This window comes from Thamnophis elegans, unplaced genomic scaffold, assembly GCF_009769535.1.
Source record: "Thamnophis elegans isolate rThaEle1 unplaced genomic scaffold, rThaEle1.pri scaffold_331_arrow_ctg1, whole genome shotgun sequence".
Classification (NCBI taxonomy): Eukaryota; Metazoa; Chordata; class Lepidosauria; order Squamata; family Colubridae; genus Thamnophis; species Thamnophis elegans.
Window position 1 is genome coordinate 1 of NW_022473802.1, and position 25,959 is coordinate 25,959.

Here is a 25,959-nt window from a genome sequence, read left to right on the forward strand (position 1 = left end):
GCGGGAGAAGTTGATGTTTGTGGTTCTCCAGCTTCCGATCTCAAGTTGGGCTCATCTTGCAGTTCTCCAAGTTGTCCTGCCTCCTCTTCGCTGGTTGGTTTGAGGAGAAGGCCTATCTTGGCCAGGTTCTTGTCGTCTGGCAGCAGATGGTCGAAGGAGAGCCCACTTCCTCTCACTTCCTCCTGAAGGACATCCTCCAGGACCTTATCTGTCCTTGTCTTACTTCCTAAACTGCCCAGACACTCAGAAGGCCTCACTTCATCTTCTCGTCTATCTTCTGCTAACACTCCTGGCTCTGAAGTTCCACCACAGAGGACAGTTGTTATAGTTTGAAGAGCTGACACTTCCTTCTCGGATCCCTTAAGAGTTTGGGTTTCCATAGGGTGGTCACTGCCTTCAGCCACCAGCCCAGGAGCCACCTTTAGCTTCTCCACCACCATTTCTGGTGAGCCAAGTCCTTGCCTTTTGTCTCCAAGGTCCGTTCCTCCAGTATGCTTTTCCGTTTTGAAGAGACGGTCTGCTGGAGTCCTCTTGTTCTTCTTCCTCTTCTCTCTGATGTCATCCCCGGCTTTCATGACGAGGGAAGCTTCTGCCTCTTGACCTTCAAGCTTGGTCAAGTTCTCCTGCAGTTCCTCCAGAATCTTCTGCTCCCCTGGCTTGGCGTCTTGTAGGAATTTGGGAAGAAAAAACTGCTCCTGGCTTGGCTCGTCGGCCAACTTGGCGAAGTGTTCTAAAAACGGACAGGTGGGACCTTGAGTTTTGGAGACGGCTTTGTCAAGAGGTCCAGCTGGGTCAAAGACATTTGTGAGGTCCTCTTCCCAATGCAGTTGACGTCCAGAAGGGAAGCTCTTGATGTTCCTGTTTTCATCTACAATCTCTGCTTCTTCTACAGTGAAGCTCAACCCACCAACCCTATGAGGTTCTTCACGGTTGATGTCTTCCTTAGTTGGTTGGGTAACCACAGGTTCTTGAGGGACAATCAAGGTCTTCTTACTTTTCTTCTCACCACTCTTTTTTGGGGGTTTTGCAAGTGGGGTTTGAAGATCTGGAAGATCAGGGACCCCATCTTTTTTCTCACCGGAAGCTGTTGATGCTTTGGTCTTCACCTTTCTCTCATCTTCTACGACTGTCCCGGTGTCCAACCTGCCCAGCAAATGGATGGGTTGTTCCAAAGTAGGCATGTCTTGTCTACTCTTTCCTTTCTCTTGTCCTCCAAAAGTTTCCTCCATGAAGAGCTTGGCAGAAACCTGGTCTGTAGGTTCTGGATGCTTGAGGAGATGTTCTGAGGCCTGCTCCTTGGTGCTATCAGAGGTGGGGACCTCTTCAACCTTAACGTCTTGGTGATCCCCAGAGGGCTCTGCCTTCATCTCCAAGACCTTAGGAGCTTGGAGACTTTGCCGGTCAGTCTCGTGTTTCTTAACTTCATCCAGGACTAGAGGGAGGACAAGATGTGGCTTGGGTAGACCTTCTCCAGCTTCATCTCGGCTAGCTTCCTGCTCCTTAGATGGTGCTTCTTTGGTTTTAGGGACCTCTGCTGCCTTAGCAGTGTTGGCTTTCTCCTCCAAAGTGGACAGCTGTTCAAAGTCAACCTTCTTCTCCTCCTTTACGCCTGTCATTTCCAGTGGTTTTTCAGCAGGGGCTTGTACTTGGGCGGCACCTGGAAGTTCTAGCCCTTGAGTCTTCTTATCAGGAGACTCTTCGTTAACTAAATCGCTTTTCTTTGAAGACACAATCCCATCCAACGTCTTCTCCAGTGGTGGTTCTCTTGAGGGACCTTTGTGAGCTGCCTTGCTTTTCCCATCGCTGCTTCTCTTCTTGGATTTGTTGGTGGTCCACATGAAGGTGGGATCTCCTCCAGGGGAGCTCGCCAAAGTGGGCCCCTTGTTTTGATTTGGCCCGCCCATTTCCAGGCCTTGGACCGTTGAGTCCAGGAGAACCTGGCCTTCCGTCTGCTTTCCAGGGGCTTCCAAGATGAAAGGATATGCTGATGGAGGAAGGTCAACCCTTTGACCAGGTCCAGCTGGAGAACTTTTGATATTTTCACTCAAGGTGACGGAAGGAGGACTTGGTTGCTTCACACGGTCTGTAGCACTGTCCAACTGCTGGCTGGTGACTAAAAGAGTAACCCCGCCTTTTGGTTCATCTGTTCTCTGTTGGGTTTGGTCAAACATCTCATGATCTCCCACGGGAGAGAAAAATGGTTGTCTGAAGGAGCTTCTCTCCTCAGCTCTTCTGCTCTTCCCCATGCTAGATCTCTTCTTCGGCTTCTCTCTCACTCCTGGAGAGGTGGAAAAATTCTCTTCTGGATTCCTGGTGGTCCAACCGATTTCGCCCGGGCGCTCAACGTCTACCGCCATTGAAGCTTTGCTCAAGCCAATGTTCTCCTCCAGCTCTGGGACATGCTTTGCTTTCTTGCTTTTCCCATCACTGCCTCTCTTCTTGGGCTGGTCGTGTCTCAACTTGAGACTGGTTGGATGCTCTAGAGGATGGACACCAAGAAGGTCTTCCATTGGGTTGGTGAAAAACACTGGGCCACCACCAAGGGTCTCAGCAGCAAACAAGGGTTGGGCTGGATCTGACTTGGTTTCCACCACGAATGGAGTTTTGGCAGAATTAAAATCAGATCTTTGGCTCTGTGGCCTTTCTTTGGGGGTCTCTGAGACGTCCATGCCTTCTTCTCTGTCTTGATGAAGAGAAGAAGACCCTTCTTGGGTTGGCCCTGCTATTTTTGGTTCAGCTGGTAGAATCACATCTTCCTTGTCCTTCTTTAAGACCTTCTCGAGTTTCTTGGGTGCCTCCACCAACTCTTCGTTCCTTTCAAGACAAGGAAACTCTGGGGCAACCTTCTTGCAGGCAACCATGGGGTCCAGAGCATGGACCTCAACTTTCTGCCCTATGGTAGAGTGGGTCTCCGAAGCTGAGGCGTCAACATTTGAGTTCTTCGGAGTCGGAGGCCCCAACTGTGCCCTTTTCTCAAAGGGACCTACTTCTTCAGGACCAGGAGGAGGAGAAGTTGGACTTGACGTCTTCTTCTGTTCAAGGTGGTGCTTCGGAAGCTCGTCAGGAAGTTCTTTCATTGGACTTTTAGGCTGCCACGCCGAGCTGCCGTCCAAGGCCAATTTGGCTGGGCTCAATTCTCCTGGTCTGGGGTCCAATGAAAGTTTGGAAAGTTCTTCAATCTTCACAGGAGGAAGGTATGAAAGATGTTGTCCTTCCAGTTGTTGTTGTCCTCCTTTCCCGAGCTTCTCCTTTCCGAGAACTTCTGTGGAGGCCCACAAGACCTCTTGAGGACTTTGCTGGAGAACCTTTGGAGGTTTGGCAGCAGCCGGCGGGCTTCTTAACTTCGAGTTGTCCTCCCACGTTTCTGCTCCCCGTGGCGGCTGCCCTTTCTTCTGCTTTGCTTTCTTCTTCTTCTTCTTCAAGGCGGCTGACGCGTCGAGGTCCCATCCTTCTTGCAACACCTCCCTTGAACCTTCTGCAACTTCAAAACCCTGGCCAGCTCCCTTCCTCGGAGATCTCTTGCCACGGGGAGAAGTTCCACTGGTGGAGCCAAAGTCAGCCACGAAAAAGGAGTCCCCACCTCTAGGGCTGTGACTCTTCATGGTTGGAGAACCTGCAAGTTGGTCTTCTGGAGCATCTGCCAGAGACATCTGGATGGGTTTCGCTCTGCCAAACCTGCGATGGTCACCAGGTTTGTGAGCGTGTCTTATATGGGCGGGTGGTCCACCTGGAATACAGGAAGGTCACTGAAGAACAGAACCCACCAAGAACCAAGAATCATGTCTCCAAATGTTTACACTGCAGGCAACGTCTACTTAGACTGGATCATTTTGGGAAGGGAGGGGTTTAAGCTTCGCTGATCCATGCCTAGATCACACGTCAAGGATCAGATTTTCTGAAGAGTTCTTACATCTACCTCAACCATCATCATCTTCACTGTCCTCACCACTCTGTGTTCAGCCTTCCTGTCCGGAGCTGTAATGCTTCCCAACCACTCATCATCTCTTTTTAACGACCCCATAATCCCTTGTGGGGGTGGAGTCTGGGCAATGGAGCTAGTGGAGTGTTTTAATGGCCGGATGCCATTCCTGTTGCCAATGCAGAATTCTGTTCAGCAGATATATTCCCAGTGTGGTCAGAGAGAGAAATATCTGCCTCTACCTAGGATTGAACTCACAGCCTCCTGATTGTGAGGCGGGAGTGCCACTCTAGGCCACCACCCCACTCCATCACATCTACCTCAATGAATAAGATAATATAACCTTTTTTGACATTTTATTGGCTCCGAGGAGCGCACCGGCCCCAGTAAAATGCAATTTGTTACCTGCCCTCCAAAAATGTATACATCTACACATACACATACATAACTCCTATACACGTACTAGAAACATATTATACATATTACATCTGTCCATTTTGGATACGTAGAGGAAAGAGGAAACTTGAGAGTTCGCCAAGTTGATGTTATATGAAACAAAACTGGGATTGAATCTGGATGTTCGGCTTCGGATCCACGAAGACCCCCTCCCAGAAGGTAACAAGGAAAACTGGTTGTGGAAAGGATGTGTGGAGTCCCAGACAATCCTGCTAAAGCATCGCTTATATGTCTTGGACAGAAGGAAGTAAACAACCTAATAATCTTTTCCACTGTCCTCATCACTCTGTGTTCAGCCTTCCTGCCGAAGCTGTAATGCTTCCCAACCACTCATCATCCCCTTTTAACGACCCCATAATCCCTTGCGGGATGGAGTCTGGGCAATTGAAACGGAGCTGAGTTTTTACTGGCCAGATGCCCTTCCTGTCACCAATGCGGAGTTATATTCAGCAGATTTATTCTCAACGTGCCCAGAGAGAGGAATAGCTGTCTCTACCTAGGATTGAATTCACAGCCTCCTGATTGTGAGGTGAGAACTCCACCTCCAGAGCACCACACTCAATGCTTCCCAAACACTGTCCTCACCACTCTCTCTATAGCAGGAGTGTCAAACTCGATTTCATGGAGGGCTGCATCAGAGTTTTGTTTGAGCTTGGGGTGGCTGAGTGTGGCCAGGATGGAGGCTCCGTTTTCAGCTGTGACAGCCTCCTGCAGCCCTCTCCAAATGAAAACCGGAGCCCAGATGGACTGTATGCCCCCACCTGGTCGGCCATGCCTCCCCCTCCTACCACCACAGTCCTGATGCAGCTCTCAATGAAATTGAGTTTGATGGCCCTGCTCCATAGAAAGTGGCAAGGAAAGGGATAAACAGATCTAACAGAATGAACAGAGGTGAGCCGAGGTGGCGCAGTGGGTAGAGTGCAGTACTGCAGGCCACTTCAGCTGACTGTTAGTTCAGCAATTCAGCGGTTCAAATCTCACCGGCTCAGAGTTGACTCAGCCTTCCATCCTTCCGAGGTGGGTAAAATGAGGACCCGGATTGTTGTTGGGGGCAATATGCTGACTCTGTAAACCGCTTAGAGAGGGCTGAAAGCCCTATGAAGCGGTATATAAGTCTGACTGCTATTGCTAACAGGTGTCCTTAAGCTTCCATAAGTCAACTTTTTAGCTTTCGGTGGCTGCTCGGGGATGATGGACACTGTAATCCAGCGGTGGTAGGTTTGACAAAGGGCTGAACACCTTCACTTTGCTAAAAAGGTTTTCCAGATCTAGGTTGTCCCTTTAACCAGGATCTAGACCTCGGAAAGCCTCCACTTCAGAAAATCTTCATACCGTCTGAGACACAACTAGGAATCAGATAGATACACAGGAGTAGATTGGAGAATTGTTTGTCCAGGATGGTACACGGTCTCCTGCCTTGGACAAGGGGTTGGACTTGGACTCCGAGGTCCCTTCCACCCCTAGGACTCTATGACTCTTCCTGCAGAAGTGGAAGAGAAGAAACCTTTTTCCCGTTCTTCCACACAACCTATGACATCAAAGTCCCCCCCCCCCTGGAATATCTGAATCTCCCAATGCCTCCCAGAGTTCAGAAGATGTATTTAAGGGGAGCGATGGACAATATACACAACATCCTCTCTCACCCAAGGGCAGGCCAATGTCGTTAACGGACCTGCCCCAAAGGTGTTGATCTCAAGTGTCCGGTTTCAGAAAGCAGACCGATGGTCCTCAGGAGCCCACAGAAAGAGGTAGATCAAAACAAGGTATTTGGAACTGCGTGGGACACAGGTATGAATGAGGGCAACTAAGGTAGGACATCCAGTTTCGGTGGGCAACGTTAGCAGGGAGAAAGCAATGAAGGTGTTGTAAGAGCTACCTTCCAGGGGAGAAGATCTGAGCTTCCCCAGCAACCAAGAGGGAAGCAAGTTGCAAGGGAAGAAAATTGCAGGATGGAGAAGGAAGGGAAGGTTTTCAGAGGTTCGGCTTCTACTTCTCCATAGGTACTCACCCCCTTGTTCTGGAGGCAGCTTTTCTGCAGATGGCTCCACGGGGAGGGCAGGTGTTTCCTGGACCTGGGCCAACGTGGACTCCTCAACCAAGGACCTCGGCGAGTCCACGTGGGGCTTCTCCCCAAGGTCAGGCCCCATCGACTCTGCTGAAGAACAAAAACCAGGATGTGAGCACCACGAACCGAAGGACTTTCTCCAATGGCCAGAAGCTTGATGGTCCTGTGGTCAAACGCAGGGTGGCCCTGCCCGAAGAGATGTTCTCCAGAGGTGCTGGAAGAACCATCTCCAGAACTTCGAAGAATCCTTTCCGAGAATTTCTGTGGAGGAACTGAGGATCTCTTCAGCACTAGTCCAGTCCCAACACAACTGGAGAACATCAAGGCACACCAGGGGTTCAACGTTACTCCACACCGTTACCTCCAACTCAAGACCTTCTGGTGCTGAGCACCAGGACATTGTGACAACTTTGGAAGCCAAGAGAATACTCTGATGTTGCTCTTCTGATCGATCTCCCAAATACGGCCTGGGTGGCCTTCTCGTAGAAGTTCTCCAGCCCCAGTGGTGAAATCTAATTTTTTTTTTACTACCTGTTCTGTGGGTGTGGCTTGATGGGTCACGTGACTGAGTGGGTGTGGCTATAGAGTCACGTAACCAGGGGGTCAGAAAAACAGAAACTCACTTTAACAATGTCCTGCTGGAGTAGGGTTGGGCTAGATGACCTTCCAGGTACCTTCCAGCCCTGGATTACCCTCTGAAGCTGTTTCTAGTGCCAGGCCTGTAGTCCCCCTCCTTTTTTTGCTCCCTCCGCCCCTTTCTTTTTCTTTCTTTCCCCCTTCCTTCCTTCCTTCCTTCCTCAGCACCCTCCAACCATTTGTGGCCTAGGAGGCCTCAGGGGAGCTTCCTGGGAGCAAAAACAGACCCCAACCCACCCCTGCGTTTCCGGAGAACCTGTAGTAAAAAAAATATGCTTAGAAAGTTTTTATTAAAAAAGGTTCTGTGCGACATGCGATTGTCTGAATGTGGGTTGTTGGTTTTCTTTTTTTTTTTGCTTTTTGAAGTATTTTTTTACTACCAGTTCTGCGAACTAGTAGCATTTCACTCCTGTCCAGACCCCAACTCAAAATCTGTTAAGAGCACTTAACAGGTTCAGGCTTAGAGAAGAGGAAGAAAAGAGGTTGACTTTGAACCTTAAACACCCAAAGAGCCACAAAAATCCTAATCCGAAGCTCCCCATTCAATTCTGGAGCTGACCGGCAGTCTGGTCCACCCCCCACCCCCACCCCCAACCATAGAGTCTCCTCCTAGCACTGCATCCTTTTTCCTTTGCTGACCGGAAGTCCGCTTCTCCCACCATAGAGTCTCCTCCTAGCGCGGCGTTCTTTTTCCTCTACCTGTCCTAACCGAAAGCTCTATCAACCGTGGAGCCGATCGGGGGCGAAAGGGAGCCGCAGCAGACGGCTGAAAAGAGCCACATGCGGCTCCGGAGCTGCAGGTGGCTGTCCTCTGATTTAGAATGAGAGAAGGTGACAGCCCGTCACAAAGCTTCGATTTGGCGTTTCTCAACGTTCTCCTTACCTGCAGGAGACGGAAGAAGCTCTCCGGGTTCGGTTGGCGTTGGTCGATGAAGATCTTCTGCGTTGAAGACGGGACGTGGGCTCTCTTCTTCTTGAGCGGGAAAGGGAAATGATGGCTGGGCCTCCTCTGCTTTTTCAGTCGGGAGGTTGATGGCCGTTGGCTGTTGGCCAAGAAGACCGTCCTTCTCCTTCACGGTGTGGAGGAACTGGCTCTCTTCTTCTGGTTTCTCCAGCGTGGGACAACTGTTGGTGGTGAGGACAATGATATCTTCTTCTTCCGATTTTAGTTCTTTCGACACCGGGGGCTCCAGGAAGTCTGCTTTGGAGAAAGGGAGAAATAAAAGAGTTGAAGTTGAAGCTGATCAGATGTTCTTGAGGGATCCACAGTTCTCCACTTTCCAAACCATCCATGGTCAATGATGTGCCACCACCATGGAGCCACTCCGTCCCATCCATTGGAAGTCCTCCAGAAATCTGGAACGAGGAATGGGTGGCTGCCGTCCAGGTTCAAACCAGAAGAGGCACATCGTTGGAGAGAGAACAGAATCCCAGAGTTGGAAGGGACTTCAGAGGTCTTCTAGATGAGCCCCACTCCCCCACCCAAGGAGACCCTGGTGTTCATTTTGGACAACCAGCTGACCAGATATTTAGGAGGTCTGCTCCATCTGCAATATACACTGGAATTGGGAAGGTGGTAAGGAGGTTATTCCACACAGCCCACTCCCTTCTACCGGTGGCACTGATGATGTTACCTAGTTGGGTCGTGAAACGTCTGCAAGAAAACAGCCAAGCTCAGAGAGCACCAAAGGCCCCATAGTCGTCTTCCTCTTCCTCTCAACAAGCCCCCCTCTTTTCTAGCACTGATGACATTTCCTAGCTGGGTCATGAAAGGTCTGCAAAAATTAGCCAAGCTCAGAGAGCACCAAGGACCCCTGTCTTCCTCCTCCTCCTCCTTGCAAAACCCACTCCCAAGATGGGTGGGTGGGTGGGCGAATGAGTGAATAGGGCATCTTATAAACCCTTTCCCCATTCTTTTAATTTAGTTGATTGATTGATTTATTGATCCTTGAGCCACATCAAAGTGCAGAGTTCCAGAAACAATTTATTACAATTTTTTTTTGATAAAGGCAATTTAAAATGTAATTGGATAAAACATGATTTAAAATAAAATCGGGATAAATCCCAGCCTAAATTCTTCCATCCAAGGAAGTCCATTCCTGCATCCAGCAGCAGCTGCAACAAGGGCCAAGGAAGTAGCCCAATTCTGGCTGGCTGCTCCTCGCTCAGCTCACCTGCTTGAGGTCCTCCCTGAGGAAGCAAGTCTTGGTCCCCCGAGGGTTCAAATCCCATCAGCAGGTCCGTGGTAGGAGAGGCAGCACCCTCAAAGGCAGGAGGAACTTCAGAAGAAACAGGCAAAAGTAGATTTACAACACCACAAAATATTGCAATACAATACAAATACAATAGCAGGGTCAGAAGGGACCTTGGAGGTCTTCTAGTCCAACCCCCTGCCTAGGGAGGAAACCCTATACCGTTTCAGACAAATGGCTATCCAACGTCTTCTTAAAGACTTCCAGTGTTGGGGCATCCACAACTTCTGGAGGCAAATTCTGTTCCACTGATTCATTGTTCCCACTGTCAGGAAATTCCACCTAAGTTCTAGGTTGCTTCTCTCCTTGATTAGTTTCCACCCATTGCTTCTTGTCCTGCCTTCAGGTGCCTTGGAGAATAGCTTGACTCCCTCTTCATTTTCTTGCCACTTGTATGATTCGTGGCATGGCTCTCACTATTAAATGCTTGGTTTTGCTTGACAGCGGGAGTGATAATCTTACCCGCACAAACATCTGTGTTACATGCACTGATAACCCTATGAGTTTTAGATATTTAGCAGGAAGACATCATGGTAGGATGGTTCTATCCTGGTGGCCAAAAAAACACCCCAAAATGATCAGCAGATCCTCCAAAAATCCATTGCTTGGAAGGACAGAGATGGCTGTCTGTCTTCGAAGGAAGAGAGGAAGGACGAGGAAGAGGATTGAACAGGAGGAGATGTAGGGAGGAGAAGGAAAAAGGAGGAGATGGATGGAGAAGCTGAAAGGGAGATGGAGAAAAAGAAGATGGATGGATGGATGGTGAAGAACATGGATGGAGAAAGTTAAGGGAAGGAGGAGGAGACGGAGAAAAAGGAGGAAAAGAAGGAAGGATGGAAAAGATGGATGGAGAAGGTCAAAGGGAGGAGAAAAAGGATGGATGGATGGATAAGATGAGGAGGAGGAGGAGAAAAAGGCGATGGATGGAGAAGCTGAAAGGGAGATGGAGAAAAAGAAGATGGATGGATGGATGGATGGATGGATGGATGGAGAAGGTGAAGAACATGAATGGAGAAAGTTAAGGGAAGGAGGAGAAGACGGAAAAAAAGGAGGAAAAGAAGGAAGGATGGAAAAGATGGATGGAGAAGGTCAAAGGGAGGAGAAAAAGGATGGATGGATGGAGAAGATGAGGAGGAGGAGGAGGAGGAGAAAAAGGCGATGGATGGAGAAGCTGAAAGGGAGATGGAGAAAAAGAAGATGGATGGATGGATGGATGGATGGAGAAGGTGAAGAACATGAATGGAGAAAGTTAAGGGAAGGAGGAGAAGACGGAAAAAAAGGAGGAAAAGAAGGAAGGATGGAAAAGATGGATGGAGAAGGTCAAAGGGAGGAGAAAAAGGATGGATGGATGGAGAACATGAGAAGGAGGAGAAAAAGGAGATGGATGGAGAAGCTGAAAGGGAGATGGAGAAAAAGAAGATGGATGGATGGATGGGTGATGGATGGAGAAGGTGAAGAACATGGATGGAGAAAGTTAAGGGAAGAAGAAGGAGATGGCGAAAAAGGAGAAAAAGAAGGAAGGGTGGAAAAGATGAAGGAGAAGATGGATGGAGAAGGTCAAAGGGAGAAGGAGAAAAAGGATGGATGGATGGAGAAGATGAGGAGGAGGAGAAGGAGGAGAAAAAGGAGATGGATAGAGATGATGGAAAAGAGGGTAGAAAGAGGAGAAGTTGATGGATGCCCCTCATGTCTTCTACTCAGTGGAGCCAATGAGTTGCATGGGCCAAGCCCCAAGATGCTTCCTCGGCCCAAGGACGCAGCATCACACCACGTACACAAAACCCTTCACATACAGGACGTTGTGGTAGGACACCCCAACTCCTTCTCTTCTCCACCATCTTCTCCACCCAAAGATACCCAACCCAGAAGACGGGTGGAAGGATGGGGAAACTGGGGGAAGCCTTCTTCCCTCACCTGTTGAGGTCATACTCTGTTCCACCTCTGGAAGGCTATACGCTGTGGAGTAGGAATCATTTTCAGGGGGGTTGACCTCCTTCATGGAGACCTGGTGGACCTCTGTGAAGAAGACAAGAGGTGAGATGTTTCCACCTCAGAAGACCCATGAGGGACCTTGACCAGGTTGGTCCACTGGCCCCCAGCTTGGTCTTCCATGAAACCTGGTGGGACACGAGGTTCCTTCCAATATTCTCCAGAGAACCCAACATCTCAAGGGGGTTTTGAAGGACCAGGCCAAGACCTGTGGACCACTGAAGGTCAACCCATCTCTTGATGTCCTCCACAACTCTTATTTGGGGTGGGGGGAGTCAGGAAAGGAGGATGACGGTTGAGGAGAAGGACATCAGTCTTGGACAGGACGCAAGAGAGAAGACACCTGGGAAAATGGTCCTCATGTTATGGCCACTGCCTTAGTGACCATTCCACGTTATGACGGGGCCAAACCCCCGGCAAAAAGACAAGACCACCTTTCTTTGAAGGCAAAGTTGATGGAGATAAGATGATGGCAGAACAAGGAGAGGGCCTCACCCCAGATTCAAATCTGTGGGACACCGTTGCGGCTAGTCCTCAGGTTACAACTGCATTCCCCATCGCTAAGCCAGACATACGACCGCAAGGAGAGAAGGTAATTCACACTGCAAACCGAGTTGGCGGTTCATCCCATTAGGCCCCTTTAGGCGAGCCGTTTTGCCCACAGTTGTTAAGCGGATTGGCGCTGTTAAGCGAATCGTGAGGTCATTAAGTGAATCTGGCTTCCCTGCGTTGAATTACCTTGTCACATTTAACGACCGTCAGAACCTCTGTGGCCACGTGATCGAAATTCATTGGCATCTGACTCATATGTATGACGGAGGTTCATGTGATTCCCTTATTGGCGACCTTCGGACAAGCAGAGTCAATGGGGAAGCCCGCTTCATTTAACGACTCTGTTACTAACTCAACAAATGTGGTGATTCACTTAACAACTGTGGCAGGAAGAATCATCAAAGGAGCCTTTGGCGGCCTTCTGACAATCCGGGGATGCTGCATTCATGTCACGACTGCATGATTCATTTAGCCATGGCTGTGATTTGCTTAACGACAGGTGCCAAAAGCCACTGCCTGGCTGACATTTTGTGGCTTCACGTGTGGGCGTAAGTCAAAGACTGCTTGTATTCCCATTGTACATCCTTATTTTTTCCCGCCTCCCTTTTCAGTCCTGGGTTTACCTGCTTGGCTCTGATTTGGTGCCGGGTCGAGAAACGACAGGAGTTCCAAACCAGTGGCCGTCGGATGAGTGAATCCTAGCGACGGTGATCCAGAAAATTCGTCTGTTCCAAAAGGACCTGGAAAAGAACAAACCTGAGTTTGCAACAAGCCGCCTTTCTTTGCCTGTGAGCACAAACCAAGATTAGAAAAGGAGGGGGAAAAAATAAGAGATTTATAGAATCCTCGGAGCGATTCTGGAAGGGACCTCGGAGGTCATCCAGTCTAACCCCCTGCTCCAGCAGACCTTCCGTTAAAGGCAAAATTGATGGGGAGAAGAAGCTGACAGAGAGAGGACAGGACGCCCCTCTATTGTTTCCTGCTTTCAATTTTGCTGCTCCTTGGATTTACGACCACAAGGTAGGACAGGATCTTCATCGGCAAGTTAGATTTACGACCACAACTTGCGACCAGAATTTCTACTGCAAAGCAAGATGCTTCTTCATTCCGTCCTGCTCCATTTGACAACCTGTTTTTCCCATGGTTGTTAAGTGAATCACTGTTCTTAAGCTACTTGCAGAGTCGTTAAGTGAATCCAGCTTCCCTTCTTGAGTTTGGTTGTCGGGAGCTGGAAGGGAAGATCGCTAATGGTGGTCACATAACCCTGGGAGGCTATAACCGAGGAGGAGGAGGAGGAGGAGGAGGAGGAGGAGGAGGAAAAGGCTTCCTGCTTGAGCAGGGAGTTGGACTAGATGACCTCCAAGGTCCCTTGCAACTCTGTTATTTAGAGGAGGAGAGGGAGAAAGAGGTCTCCTTCATGAGCATTGGGTTGGGCTAGATGACCTCCAAGGTCCCTTGCAACTCTGTTATTTAGAGGAGGAGAGGGAGAAAGAGGTCTCCTTCATGAGCATTGGGTTGGGCTAGATGGCCTCCAAGGTCCCTTGCAACTCTGTTATTTAGAGGAGGAGAGGGAGAAAGAGGTCTCCTTCATGAGCATTGGGTTGGGCTAGATGGCCTCCAAGGTGCCCTCCAACTTTGCTATTTGTGGTTTTGACAATTAGGGGAAAACATGGATCTCTCTATCCAAAAGATTTTCTTTTGTAATCACAGATGGGGAAGAAACAATCACAAGCTGTTCCATTTTTCCTTTCTCCACTTTTGCTTCTTTCTCTTCCTCCTTCCCCCCTTTCACTTTCCCTCTTTCCTCACCCTTCATTTTTTTGTTTTCTTTCCTTCCTCCCTCTTTCCTTTCTCCTACTTTCTTCCTCCCTCCCTCCTTCCTTCATTGGTTTTTCTTTTTCTCCTTCCTTCTTTTTCTTTCTTCCTCCCACAGGCACTCTTTCCCTTTCTTGTTCCTTTCTTCCTTCTTCCTTCCTTCCTTTCCTTCCTTTCTTTGCTGTCTTTGTTTCTTTCTTACCCACCCATCCGTCCTTTTTCCCCTTCCTGCCTGCCTCGCTCCCACCTTTCCCTTCCCTTCATACATCTACCCATGCACTCACCAATCCTTTTTTCTTCCTTCCTTTTCTTCCTCTTTCCTTTCCCTTCCATCCATCTTTTTTTCTTCCTTCGTCTTTCCTTTCTCTTCCATCCATCCTTCTTTCTCTGTTCCTTCCTTCCTCTTTCCTTTCTTCCGTTCATCCTTTTTTCCCTTCCTTCCTGTCACTCCCACCTTTCCCTTCCCTTCATCCATCCATCCTCCTTTTCTCCTTTCTTCCTTTTCTTCCTCCCTCCCTCTTTCCTTTCCTTTCTTTCTTCCATCCATCGATCCTGTTTCCTTCTTTCCTCCCTCATTCCTTCCCTTTCTTCCATCCTCCTTTTCTTACTCCTCCCTCCTTCCTTCCTTCCTTTCCTCCTACCTCCTTCTCTCTTTCCCCTTTTATTAGTTCCTGTTAGCTGTTAGGATCTTTGCCAAACTTTTGATCAGAAAATTCATTTTTAAACAAAAAACAGAAGGCGGCACACATGCAAATTAACAGGGCATCATGCAAATTAGAAACAATTAGGCAGGAAGAGGAAGACATCCCTTCTGTAATTAGTTTCCAAAGCAGCCAAGAATAAGAGAGGTTGCCGGGCAGAATATCCCTTCCTGGCAACCGAGGACTGGGAGGGGGGTGGAGGGTAAGTCACACGGTGGAGCCTGGAACTCGAACACGTCAACACAACGTGGGGATCAGAATGTACTGTGGGATTCTTTCGGAGCACCAAAATATTGTCCGAAACCCATCGTGTCTTCTGGAAGGGGAAGCAGGCCGGACGGGACATCAGGGCAGCCTCTGAGGGAGGGGACAATGGACGGAGTCATGTGATTTTCCCGCGTTGGAAATCGGGGCGGGGGGGAGGTAAGATTCAGGTGTGGGATACAGGAAATCCTCAAGTTATGACCAGTCGCTTAGAGACTATGGAATATTCTCTTGGCTCTATCTGAATACAGGAAGTCCTCGACTTATGACTGGTTGGCTAATGACTTTTGGATGTTCCTGCGGCTATGAGTACGGGTAGTTCTCAACTTACAACCGGGCAAAAGTCATCAACTTACGACCGGTCAAAAATCCTCGGAAGTCCTCTTCCTGTTCAAAAGAACAGGAGTTGCGACCAGTCATAAGTCCTTGACTTATGACTCTAGATCCCTTTCAATCTGGTTTCAGGCCTGGTTACTGCACCGAAACTGCTTTGGTCGCACTGACCGATGATCTCTGGTGAGCCAGGGATAGAGGACATTCCTCTATCCTGGTGCTTCTTGACCTCTCAGCGGCCTTCGATACCATCGACCATGGTATCCTTCTGCGACGGCTGGAAGAGGTGGGAGTGGGAGGCACCGTTTTACAGTGGTTCTCCTCTTAGCTCTCTGACAAGTCGCAGTCGGTGTTGGTCAGAGAATGGTAATGGTAATGGTAATGGTAAATTTATTTATAGGCCGCCCTTTTCCCTGAGGGGACTCAGGGCGGCTTACAACAGATAGGGCAGGAAGACACACAATGACATATATAAGTAACATATAATTAAAATAAAAGCAACATTCATTCATCATTCGGGTGGGGGACAGACTATAATCTTTAACCCCAGGCCTGACGGGATAGCCAGGTCTTAAGGGCTGTGCGGAAGGTCTGGAGAGTGGTGAGGGTACGAATCTCCACGGGGAGATCGTTCCAAAGGGTCGAAGCTACTACTGAAAAGGCTCTCCTCCGCGTAGTTGCCAGTCGACACTGACTGGCAGATGGAACTCGGAGGAGGCCCAATCTGTGTGACCTAATAGGTCGCAGGGAGGTAATTGGCAGAGGTTGACCTCTAGGCCTCTTGAATATGGGGTGCCGCAGGGTTCGGTCCTGTCCCACCTCCTATTCAACATCTACATGAAGCCGCTGGGTGAGATCATTCGTCGGTACGGGATTAAATACCATCATTATGCAGACGATACCCATCTGTCCGCCCCGTACCAACTCAGTGAAACGGTGGAAGTAATGTGCCAGTGCCTGGAAGCTGTCAGGGTCTGGATGGGAATGAACAAGCTGGTGCTCAACCCTGACAAGACTGAGTGGCTTTGGATGTTGCCCCCCAAAGATAGTTCAGATATTCCATCTTTAAACCTGGGGGGGTGAAATCTTACACCCCTCAGAGAAGGCCCGCAACTTGGGTGTTTCCCTGGATCCGCAGCTGACACTAGAACACCATTTGTCAGCTGTGACCAGGGGAGCTTTTGCCCAGGATCGCTTGGTACGCCAGTTGCGGCCCTATCTGGACCGGGAGGCACTCCAAATGATCACTTACGCCCTTGTCACCTCAAGACTTGACTACTGTAATGCGCTCTACATGGGGCTGCCCTTGAAAAGTGTTCGGAGACTACAATTGGTCCAGAATGCAGCCACGCGAGCGATACTGGGTGTACCTAGATACACCCATGTTACACCTATCCTCCACGAGCTGCACTGGCTTCCCATTGGTCTCCGAACGCGTTTCAAGGTGCTGGTTATCACCTTTAAAGCCCTACATGGCCTAGGACCTGGATATCTACGAGACCGCCTCCTGCAACATACCTCCCAGCGTCCAATAAGATCGCACAGGGTGGGCCATCTCCGGGTGCCGTCGACTACACAATGTCGTCTGGCGGCTCCTCGTGGGAGGGCCTTCTCTGTAGCTGCCCCGGCCCTATGGAACGATCTACCCGTAGAGATCTGGACCCTCCCCACTTTCTCGGCCTTCCGTAAGTCTGTTAAGACCTGGCTGTTCTCTGATTGAGCTTCAGCCCCATTAACATCGAGTGTATGTTGTGTTCTTTTTAATCCACTGTTTTGTATTTTAACTTTTTGTATTTGTTTTTAAACTGTTTTTATGTAAGCCGCCCGGAGTCCTCCGGGATTGGGCGGCATACAAATCTATTAAAACTTAAACTTACGAGACGCAGCTCTATCTGGGACAGGAGTACAGCTAGTCCTCAACGTACGGCCAGTCATAGGTCCTTGACTTACGACACAGCTCTAACTGGGACAGGAGTACAGATAATCTTCAACTAATGACAGGTCGCAAGTCCTCGACTTACGATGCAGCTCTATCTGGGACAGGAGTACAGATAGTCCTTGATTTATGACCCCAGTTGAGCCAGGCATTTCTGTCCCTAAGCGAGTCATTAGTGAAGTGTGTATTGTCCCATTAGGCGACTTTCTTTCCACAGTCATTCAGCACAGTTGTTCAGTTAGTCACACGGTCGTTAAGTGAACCTGGCTTTTCCACTGAAGGTTGAGAAGGTCACAAAAAAAGAGGGTTGTGCGACCGACTTCCAGGCACCGCAAGCGTCATAAATATGAATCGGTCACCAAGCGTCCAATGCTGCGACAGTCGTTAGGCGTGAAAAACAACCATCCCATTCTGTGCCACGCTAACTTCAAACCGCCGCTAAATGAACCGCCGTTAAGCCAACCGCAAACCGACGAACAGGCCAGGTTTCGAAGCACAGGAAGTTCTCCCAAAACAAGTCACTTTCTCCAACACACGCAAAATTAAAAAATAAAATAAAAACCAGGCTTATCTTCTAAAAAACGAGGATGGTTGGTTTTTTTTTGTTTAGCCTCGTTTTGAACTCGACACCCATCGAATAAATCATCCGGATCGTTCCTGACAGCTATCCTAGGACACCCCCAATGAAACAGAGGCAGTCAGGCGGGCAAAAACATCCCCACGCCGACCTTCAAACATCTTGTCTCTTTTTTCCTTTCCTCCCCAAAACGGAGACGGGGGGGCCCTGAGGCTGTACGGAGTTTTGAGACGCGGCGGAAAAAATTTCCCTTGGCGAGTCTCGAAAGGAGACTTTTGATGCTGAGATGACGGGGCGGGAAGCGATCGAGTTAGCGAGACGAGAGAGGGAGGGAGGGAAGCGGAGAAAGAGAGGGGGGAGAGAGAGAGACAGCGTTCTCCTCCTCCTCCTCCTCCTCCTCCTCCTCCTCCTCCTCTCTGCAAACTCCTCTCACCCTTCTAGCACTGATGATGGTCCCTAGTTGGGTCATGAGAAGTCTGCAGGAAAACCACCCAGCTCAGAGAGCATCAAGGAGAAACCCCGAGTCCTTTTCTTCTTCCTGTTCCTCCTCTTCTTCACAAACCTCCCTCCCTTCTAGCACTGATCTCGTTCCCTAGTTGGGTCATGAGACGTCGGCAAGAAATCCACCCAGCTCAGAGAGCAACAAGGATCCTCCAGGCCTTCTCCTCCAACTCCCTTCTATCATTGAGGGTGTTCTCTAGTTGGGCCATGAAACGTCTCCTCCCTTTCGCTCTCCCCCTCCTCCTCTTCGTCATCCCCTCCCTCCCTCCCAGAACTGATGATGTTCCTTAGTTGGGCCACGAGATGTCTGTAAGGAAACCACCCAGGCTCAGAGAGCATCAAGGACCCCGCAAGTCCTTTTCCCACTTCCCTTCTACACTTGATGACGTTCCATAGTTGGGTCACGAAACGTCTGCAAGAGCTCAGAGAGCATAAAGGACCCCTTTAGGTTTCAACCCCTAAACTGCACACCGTTTAAAGCACCCTGGCTGGGGAATTCTCGGAGTCAAAGTCCAGCCCTCTTAACGTTTTCCGGGTTGAAAAATGTTGATATAAACTAGGTCATTTATTTTTATTTTTTCTAACTCATTCAGGGTATTTACTGAGCCGACTGGGAAGACCAAGGATTGTTTTGTTTTTTTTCTCCCTCTTTTAAAAAGCCTGATTGGTCGACAGCCAAAATAAACTTTTTAATAATCGCTTTAATCCCTCAGCCGGTATTTTCCTTCGACCCCCGAATTGCATCAGGAATTGGACCAAGTTCAGCTTTTTATTCCTAGACCAGCTTAGGAATTTCTCTCTGCACTTCCCAGCTGAAAAATTCCTAAACTGATCTAGGAATAAAAAGCTGAATTTGTTCCAATATATATATATCAACTGGGAGAAAAAAATTATAAATTTCCTCCACGCAGCCTGGAGAGGAAGCAAGATAGCCTTCCTTCCTTTCCCCGTATCCTGAAAAAAGCAATTAAAAGGATAAATCGATTTAATGCAGGCCATCTGCATTATCTCCTTCCAATAATTTCTCCCTTCCCGTTTTCCATCCAGGAAGCTATTTTGAGCCAAGAGCTCAGCCAAAAAAAAAAATCAATTTTTAGTTGCATCTGTTTAATGCACCGGCTGCACCACAAAGAGAGAACGATTTAAAAATAGATTTTTAATGGTCAGAATGCTAGGAAGATCTAGAAAGAAAGACAGAAAGAAAAAGAGAGAGAGAGAGAGAGAGAGAGAGAGAGAGAGAGAGAGAAGGAAGGAAGGAAAGAAAGAAAGAAAGAAAGAAAGAAAGAAAGAAAGAAAGAAAGAAAGAAAGAAAGAAAACCCAGATTCTTAGGCTGAAAAATATGAATTTACGGGAGGTTCTCGACTTATGACCAAAATGGAGAGTCAAATGTATGTTGCTAAGCAAGACGGTAGTTAATTGAACCCTTGGGGGTTGTTTAGTTTGGAACATGATTTGCTTAATGACCATGTGAATCACTTAATGACATGATTCACTTAACAACCACATGATTCATGTAACAGTTCCATTTGCCAGACAGCTTATGAAAAGCAGCCAATCATTTGCATGATTCACAAAATGACATGACTCACCAACATTCCCAGCTGGCTTTTGATATGCAAAGTCAACTTAACGACCACATGACTCACTTAACAACCATGTGATTCACTTAACAACTCCATCTGTAACGTTCCTAGACGGGCTTCGACATGCAAAGTCAATAGAAGCTGCTGGATTCACTTAACAACCACATGATTCACTTAACGACCACAGGGTTCACCCAGCAAAGCCATTTCCAACATTCCCAGCCGGCTTCTGACACGCGAAGTCAATGGAGACAGTTAGATTCGCTTAATGACTGTGTGATTCACTTAACGACTACGTGATCCAATGCCACAATTTGCAATTTTCCCAGCTTCTGACGTGCATAGTCAAAGGCAGTCGGATTCACTTCACTACACTTAAATTACCATGCGATTCACTTAACGACCACCTGACTCCCTTAACGACTGCAATGATTCTCAGGGAATTGAGCCCTCATTTTTTTTCCCCCAACGTCGCTCTCTCTTACCAGCCACGTCCATCGGCTTCATTATGAACGGTGACTCAAAGGGATGGCTGCTCTCGTCTGCCGGCCACGCATCGTTGTGATCAAGGAATTCTTTGTACGACATTTGTTCCTCCATGATTTTTCCGGAAGGTTCTAGAAAATGAGAGGGGGAAAAATGGCGGTCCTGTTATTGATACTCAATATGTCCTTCAAAACGTCTTGCGTATAGGCAATCCTCAACTTACAACCAGAAGGGAGCCCCAAATTCCTTTCGTTCAGTGAGACAATTTCTTAAGGGACCTACATATATGTGTGTGTGTGTGTGTGTGTGTGTGTGTGTGTGTGTGTGTGTGTGTGTATGTATGTGTATATGTATGTGTATATGTATATGTGTGTGTATTTAGTGTCACAACCCCTGGTATGCCCAAATATGGGAGGAGGCATACTGCTTCTTTTTCTCTGTTTATCGGCTCGTCACAAGAGACCATCCAGACAGAAACCCAATATTTTTACTGTTGCCCTTGTTACATTTGTGCTGTATTTGAGCTGATAAATAAATAAAGGGAGACTAGTATAGATCTATTTCAAGCTATTTAGCTCTCATCAGCTAGCCATACCCTTACTGGGATTCGAACCTGGGCTGTATTACATATTAGGCAGATGTGTTAACCACTAAGCCACAAGGTTCTCCTCCTATTATCAGAATATATATATATATATATTCCCCCGTTTTACATTTTTCCTTTCCCCTAGAGAGGTCCTCATTTTTGGCCTCTTCCTCCTCAACCTTCAGCTTCTGCATTCCCATTCTTGGCTACCTTTATTTTTTATTTTTTTTTTTCCCTATAGCAAGTTCTCTAGAAGTTCGTGAGGTCATCCAAGTTTGGGAGACAAGGCAATTGAGGACACATCAGAAGAACCTCAAGTTTCTGTTTTCTTCTAAAAATACCCGTCCTGCTGACGGGTCAAAGGAAAGGACAGCTCTGAAGAGCAGAGAAGGAAGAACTAATGGAGTTCCTTCTACAGGTTCCGTTGTTGCAGCCGGCTACCTGGTGGGAGTGCTCCAAAATGGACATCAAAATGGACATCAGGGAACAGAGTAGAAGATGAAGTCCAGGGGGAAAGGAGGTGGACTGGACCGACCATGTCTAAGCAAGGACACGCAATTCTAGAACTGATTTTCTTGCAAACGTCTCATGACCCAACTAGGGTATGTCATCAGTGCAAGAAGGGTGGAGGAGGATTGTGTGGTGCTGGATGCTCTCTGAGCTTGGTGATTTTCTTGCAGACGTTTCACGACCCAACTAGGAAACGTCATTCAGTACTAGAAGAGAGGGGGGGGGATTGCAGAGAGGAGGAGAAGGGGTGGGACAACTGTAGGGTCCTTGATGCTCTCTGAGCTGGGAGGTTTTCTTGCAGACGTTTCAGGACCCAGCTAGGTAACGGCATTAGTGCTAGAAGGTAGAACCATCCTCCTGACTAGCATTGATGAAGTTCCCTAGTTGGGTCATGAGACGTCCGCAAGAAAACCACCCAGCTCAGAATCTACCCAAGAACTCCACAGTCCTCCTCGTTCTTCTTCCTCCTCTTCTCTTCTTTCTCCTCCTCTTCCTCCTCTCTTGAACCCACACTCTTTCTAGCATTGATGACATTCCCTAGTTGGGTCTTGAGACGTTTGCAAGAGAACCACCCAGCTCAGAGGGATCCTTTCGTTGAATCCACACACCTTAAAGTGGGCAAGATTGAGTAACTGTTCCAGATCATAATTATTCCAATTTCCAGCTCTCCCAACACCGTTTCTAATCCGATCAGATCAACAACATTTCAACAACAAATCTAAACCCTTTCCTTTCGGTATCGCAACGGAGAATGACACAATCCCACCATAAACACACCCGTGCAAAACTAAGCTTGCCACAGTCCTACCTGGGTGTGCCCGAACGACAACTTCAGGTTTAATTCGCAAAGTGTCACAAAATGTCTTGTGTCGTGTTCCGGCTGCGGGTTCTTTAATGCAGCTTTGCCATTAAAGCGGAATATCTCTTTGCTGGATTTGCAAGGTTAAAAAAGGGGGCACCCTAAATCCGGTGACAAGAGTTTGGGGGGTGCCACAATGCATCCCATGCCAAAGCCGCACATCACAACCAGCAAAAAAACAAAATAAAATAAAGAGATTCACTTCGCCTTTTAATAAAACGGGAACGGAAAGAATTGCGTTTGCAATACCGGTGGATTTTCCCTGCCTGCTTTTAAAAATCCACTATGCAAAACACAATACTGTCCAAAAATATTTGCATTATATGTATATATCATTCAAATAACTTTGGACAGTATTGTGTTTTGCATAGTGGATTTAAAAAAAAAAAAACAGGGCAGGAAAACTGCGTATTTATCAGTGTGTATAATATTATTTTCCCAATTTCTATTCCCCCCCCCACACACACTTTTTAGGATACCTCCATGTTCACATCCTTGTCTTTACACAATATCATTCTTCCTTTACGATTCATTTTCTGCAGAAGGTGCTTGGTTTAGTAACTTTCCTCCTGAGGTTGTCAGCAAGTGAGGTCCTAAGATGTACGACCAAAATGGGGAGCTAAATCACCTGGGTGATTTGCTAAGCGAGTCACACTGGATTTGGTGAACTATCTGGCAGGTGGTTAAGCGAATCAATATCAATGTTCAGCACGTAGTGGCGGACGTTAAGCAAATCTTGGGATTTTGTGGTGGGGTTGTAACTTCGAACAGACATTCGAAGAATGATTGCAAATCAAGGACTGCCTCTCTTAAGGTGAACACGAAGTTTTCCAATTGAATTATATTGAAATACGATTTGCAAATTGGGACTCTCTGAGCTGGGTGGTTTTCTTGCAGACGTCCCATGGCCCAACTAGGTAACAACATCAAGACTAGAAAGAAAGAGGGGGAGGAAGGACTGTAGGGTCCTTGGTGGTCTCCGAGCTTGGTGGTTTTCTTGCAGACGTCTCATGACCCAACTAGGGAACATCATCAGTGCTAGAAGGGAGGTGGGCTATGGAGAGGAGGGGGGAAGGACTGCTGGGTCCTTGGTGCTCTCTGAACTTGGTGGTTTTCTTGCAGACGTCTCATGGCCCAACTAGATAACGTCATCAGTTCTAGAAGGAGTGTGTGGTTTGTTCTCTGCTTATATACAGTCCCTTCTAGCACTGATGACGTTACCTAATTGGGTCATGAAACGTCTTCAAGAAAACCACCAGCTTCAGAGAGCACCAAGGATCTCACAGCCCTTCCCCCTCCTCCTTCCCCTCCTCTCCACAACCCACCTCCCTTCTGGAACTGATGATGTTCCCTAGTTGGGTCTTGAAATGTCTGCAAGAAAACCCAACCAGCTCGGACACCTCGACAGAGACCCCCGCCCCAAATTCAACCTCCATCTACCAATATATTCACTGCTACTGCTGTAAGATAAAACACCCTCCCTGGGTTACATCCCGCACAGCCCACCCACCCCCTGTGATGTGGCAGCCTGTCAGATTTTATTCCGGACCCCCCGCTGGACCCCGGCTTCTTCCGCCTCTTCCCAGGGTCCTGCAGGGCAGGAGGTCCCCCCCTCGGCGATCACAGCCAGATCCTTCTGGAAATAGCTTTTCCATCTGCCGCTTCCAAACAGGCCCATTAAAAAAAAAGTTGCAGGGAGATTTATCTCCGCCGAGACGAAAGTGGGTCAAGAACGGGGGCGAGGCGAGGCGTCACGCGAATTATCCAGCCATCAATCGGGGTTTAATTTTAGCTCCAAAGAACCCTAGGGGTGGGTTGGTTTTTTTTTTTTTTAGGCAGAAAAAGCTGTCTGGTCAAGCTGCAGCATCTGAACGGCAAAAGGGAAACCAAAAATATATATATCAAGTTTCCTTGGGATCGTCTTGGGTGGATTCAAAGTCCTAGAAGGGTCCTGCCAAAATCAGGCTGGTCTAGGAATGGCCTTTCATTGCTCCAAAGGGGTCCCACAAAAATCAGGCTAGTTCAGGGATGGCCTCTCGTGGCTCCATCCTCTCAACATTAGGCCAGTCTAGGGATTGCCTCTCGTTGCTCCCGAAGGGTCCCACAAAAATCAGGCTTGTCTAGGGATTGCCTCTCTTTGCTCGGGAGGGGGGAGGATCCCACAAAATCCAGGCCAATCTAGGAATGGCCTCTCGTTGCTCCAGAGGGGTCCCACAAAAACCAGGCTTGTCTAGGGATGGCCCCTCATAACTCCAAAGTCCTAGAGGGGTCCTGCCAGAATCAGGCCAGTCTAGGGATTGTCTCTTGCTGCTCATTTTATGGGCTGGGGAGTCAATGTCAGACTAAAGCAGGACTGGCGAACCTTTTCGGCACTGAGTTCAAGAAACTGGAAGAGCAGCCGTCTGGTGTGCATGCGCGCGCCAGGCAGCTGCTCTTCCGGTTTCTGGCATGTGCATGCGTACCAGCCAGCTGATCTTCGAAGGCCAGTGGTCAGTGCGCACGCACACACACTGGAACCCAGAAGAGCAACAGGCAACAGGTGGCATGCCCAGAGAGAGGTCTCTGCAGGCCACTTCGGCCATAGGCTCCCCTTCACAGGACCAGGCGATGGGCGGATTTGGGGCATTGAACAAGTCGCTTTAAATTTTAGCCATTTTAGCCATGGTAGCTGAACAAACTGCGACGAATCCTCCTGCTCCCGTCAAACCCTTCTCCCTTCTAGCACTGATGATGTTCCCTAGTTGGGTCATGAGACGTCTGCAAGGAAACCCCCAAGCTCAGGGAGCACCAGGGGCCCCACTGAAGTAGGTTATAAATCTCTCTCTCCCTTCTCTTTCTCTCTCTCCTCTCTCTCTTTCTCTCTCTCTCCTTCTGTCTTTCTCTCTCTCTCTCCTTCTGTCTTTTTTTTCTCTCTCTTTCTCTCTACCTGTCAGTCCCTCTCTTTTTTTCTGTCTCTTTCTCCTTCCTTCACTCATACTTTTCCCGCTCTCTCTGTACCTCTCTCTATCTCATTTCTCTGTGTGTGTGTGTGATTCTTTTCTCTCTTTATTTCTCCTTCTCTCTGCCTTTTTTCTGTCTTTCTCTACCTTTGTCAGTCACTCTCTTTTTCTCTGTCTCTTTCTCCTTCCTTCACTCTCATACTTTTCCCGCTCTCTCTGTACCTCTCTCCGTCTCATTTCTCTCTCTCTGTCTCTCTCTGTCATTCTTTTCTCTCTTTATCTCGCCTTCTCTCTGTCTTTTTATCTGTCTCTCTCTTTCTCTCTACCTCTGTCAGTCACTTTTTTTTCTATCTTTCTCCTTCCTTCACTCTCATACTTTTCCTCCGTCTCTCTGTACCTCTCTCTATCTCATTTCTCTGTGTGTGTGTGTGTGTGCGTGTGTGATTCTTTTCTCTCTTTATCTCTCCTTCTCTCCCAGTCTTTTTTCTGTCTCTCTCTACCTTTGTCAGTCACTCTCTTTTTCTGTCTCTTTCTCCTTCCTTCACTCTCTCATACTTTTCCCCCTCTCTCTGTACCTCTGTCTCATTTCTCACTCTGTCATTCTTTTCTTTCTCTCTCCTTCTCTCTCCTCTCTCCCTCCTTCTCTCTCTCCTTCTGTCTTTTTTCTGTCTCTCTTTCTTTCTACCTTTGTCACTTTTTTTCTATTTCTTTCTCCTTCCTTCATTCTCATACTTTTTCCCCTCTCTGTACCTGTCTCATTTCTCACTCTCTGTCATTCTTTTCTTTCTTTCTCTCTCCTTCTCTCTCTTTCTCTCTCTCCTCTCTCCCTCCTTCTCTCTCTCCTTCTCTCAGTCTTTTTTCTGTCTCTTTCTTTCTACCTTTGTCACTTTTTTCTTTCTTTCTCCTCCCTTCATTCTCATACTGTTTTCCTCTCTCTGTACCTCTGTCTCATTTCTCACTCTCATTCTTTTCTTTCTCTTTCTCTCTCCTTCTCTCTCT

General features: G+C 48.1%; 1 protein-coding gene across 1 annotated transcript; it reads right to left on the reverse strand.

Moving 5' to 3' along the window:
* Window positions 1-5: 5 nt before the first annotated feature.
* LOC116523464 lies at window positions 6-20,197 on the reverse strand (the record flags this gene model as incomplete). The annotated part of the gene is made up of 7 exons (XM_032238581.1): window positions 6-3,727; window positions 6,384-6,530; window positions 7,960-8,277; window positions 9,251-9,355; window positions 11,243-11,344; window positions 12,493-12,609; window positions 20,066-20,197. Coding segments are annotated over 7 exons (4,643 nt in total), but the record flags the coding sequence as incomplete, so codon positions are not given.
* Between the last annotated feature and the right edge of the window lie 5,762 nt (window positions 20,198-25,959).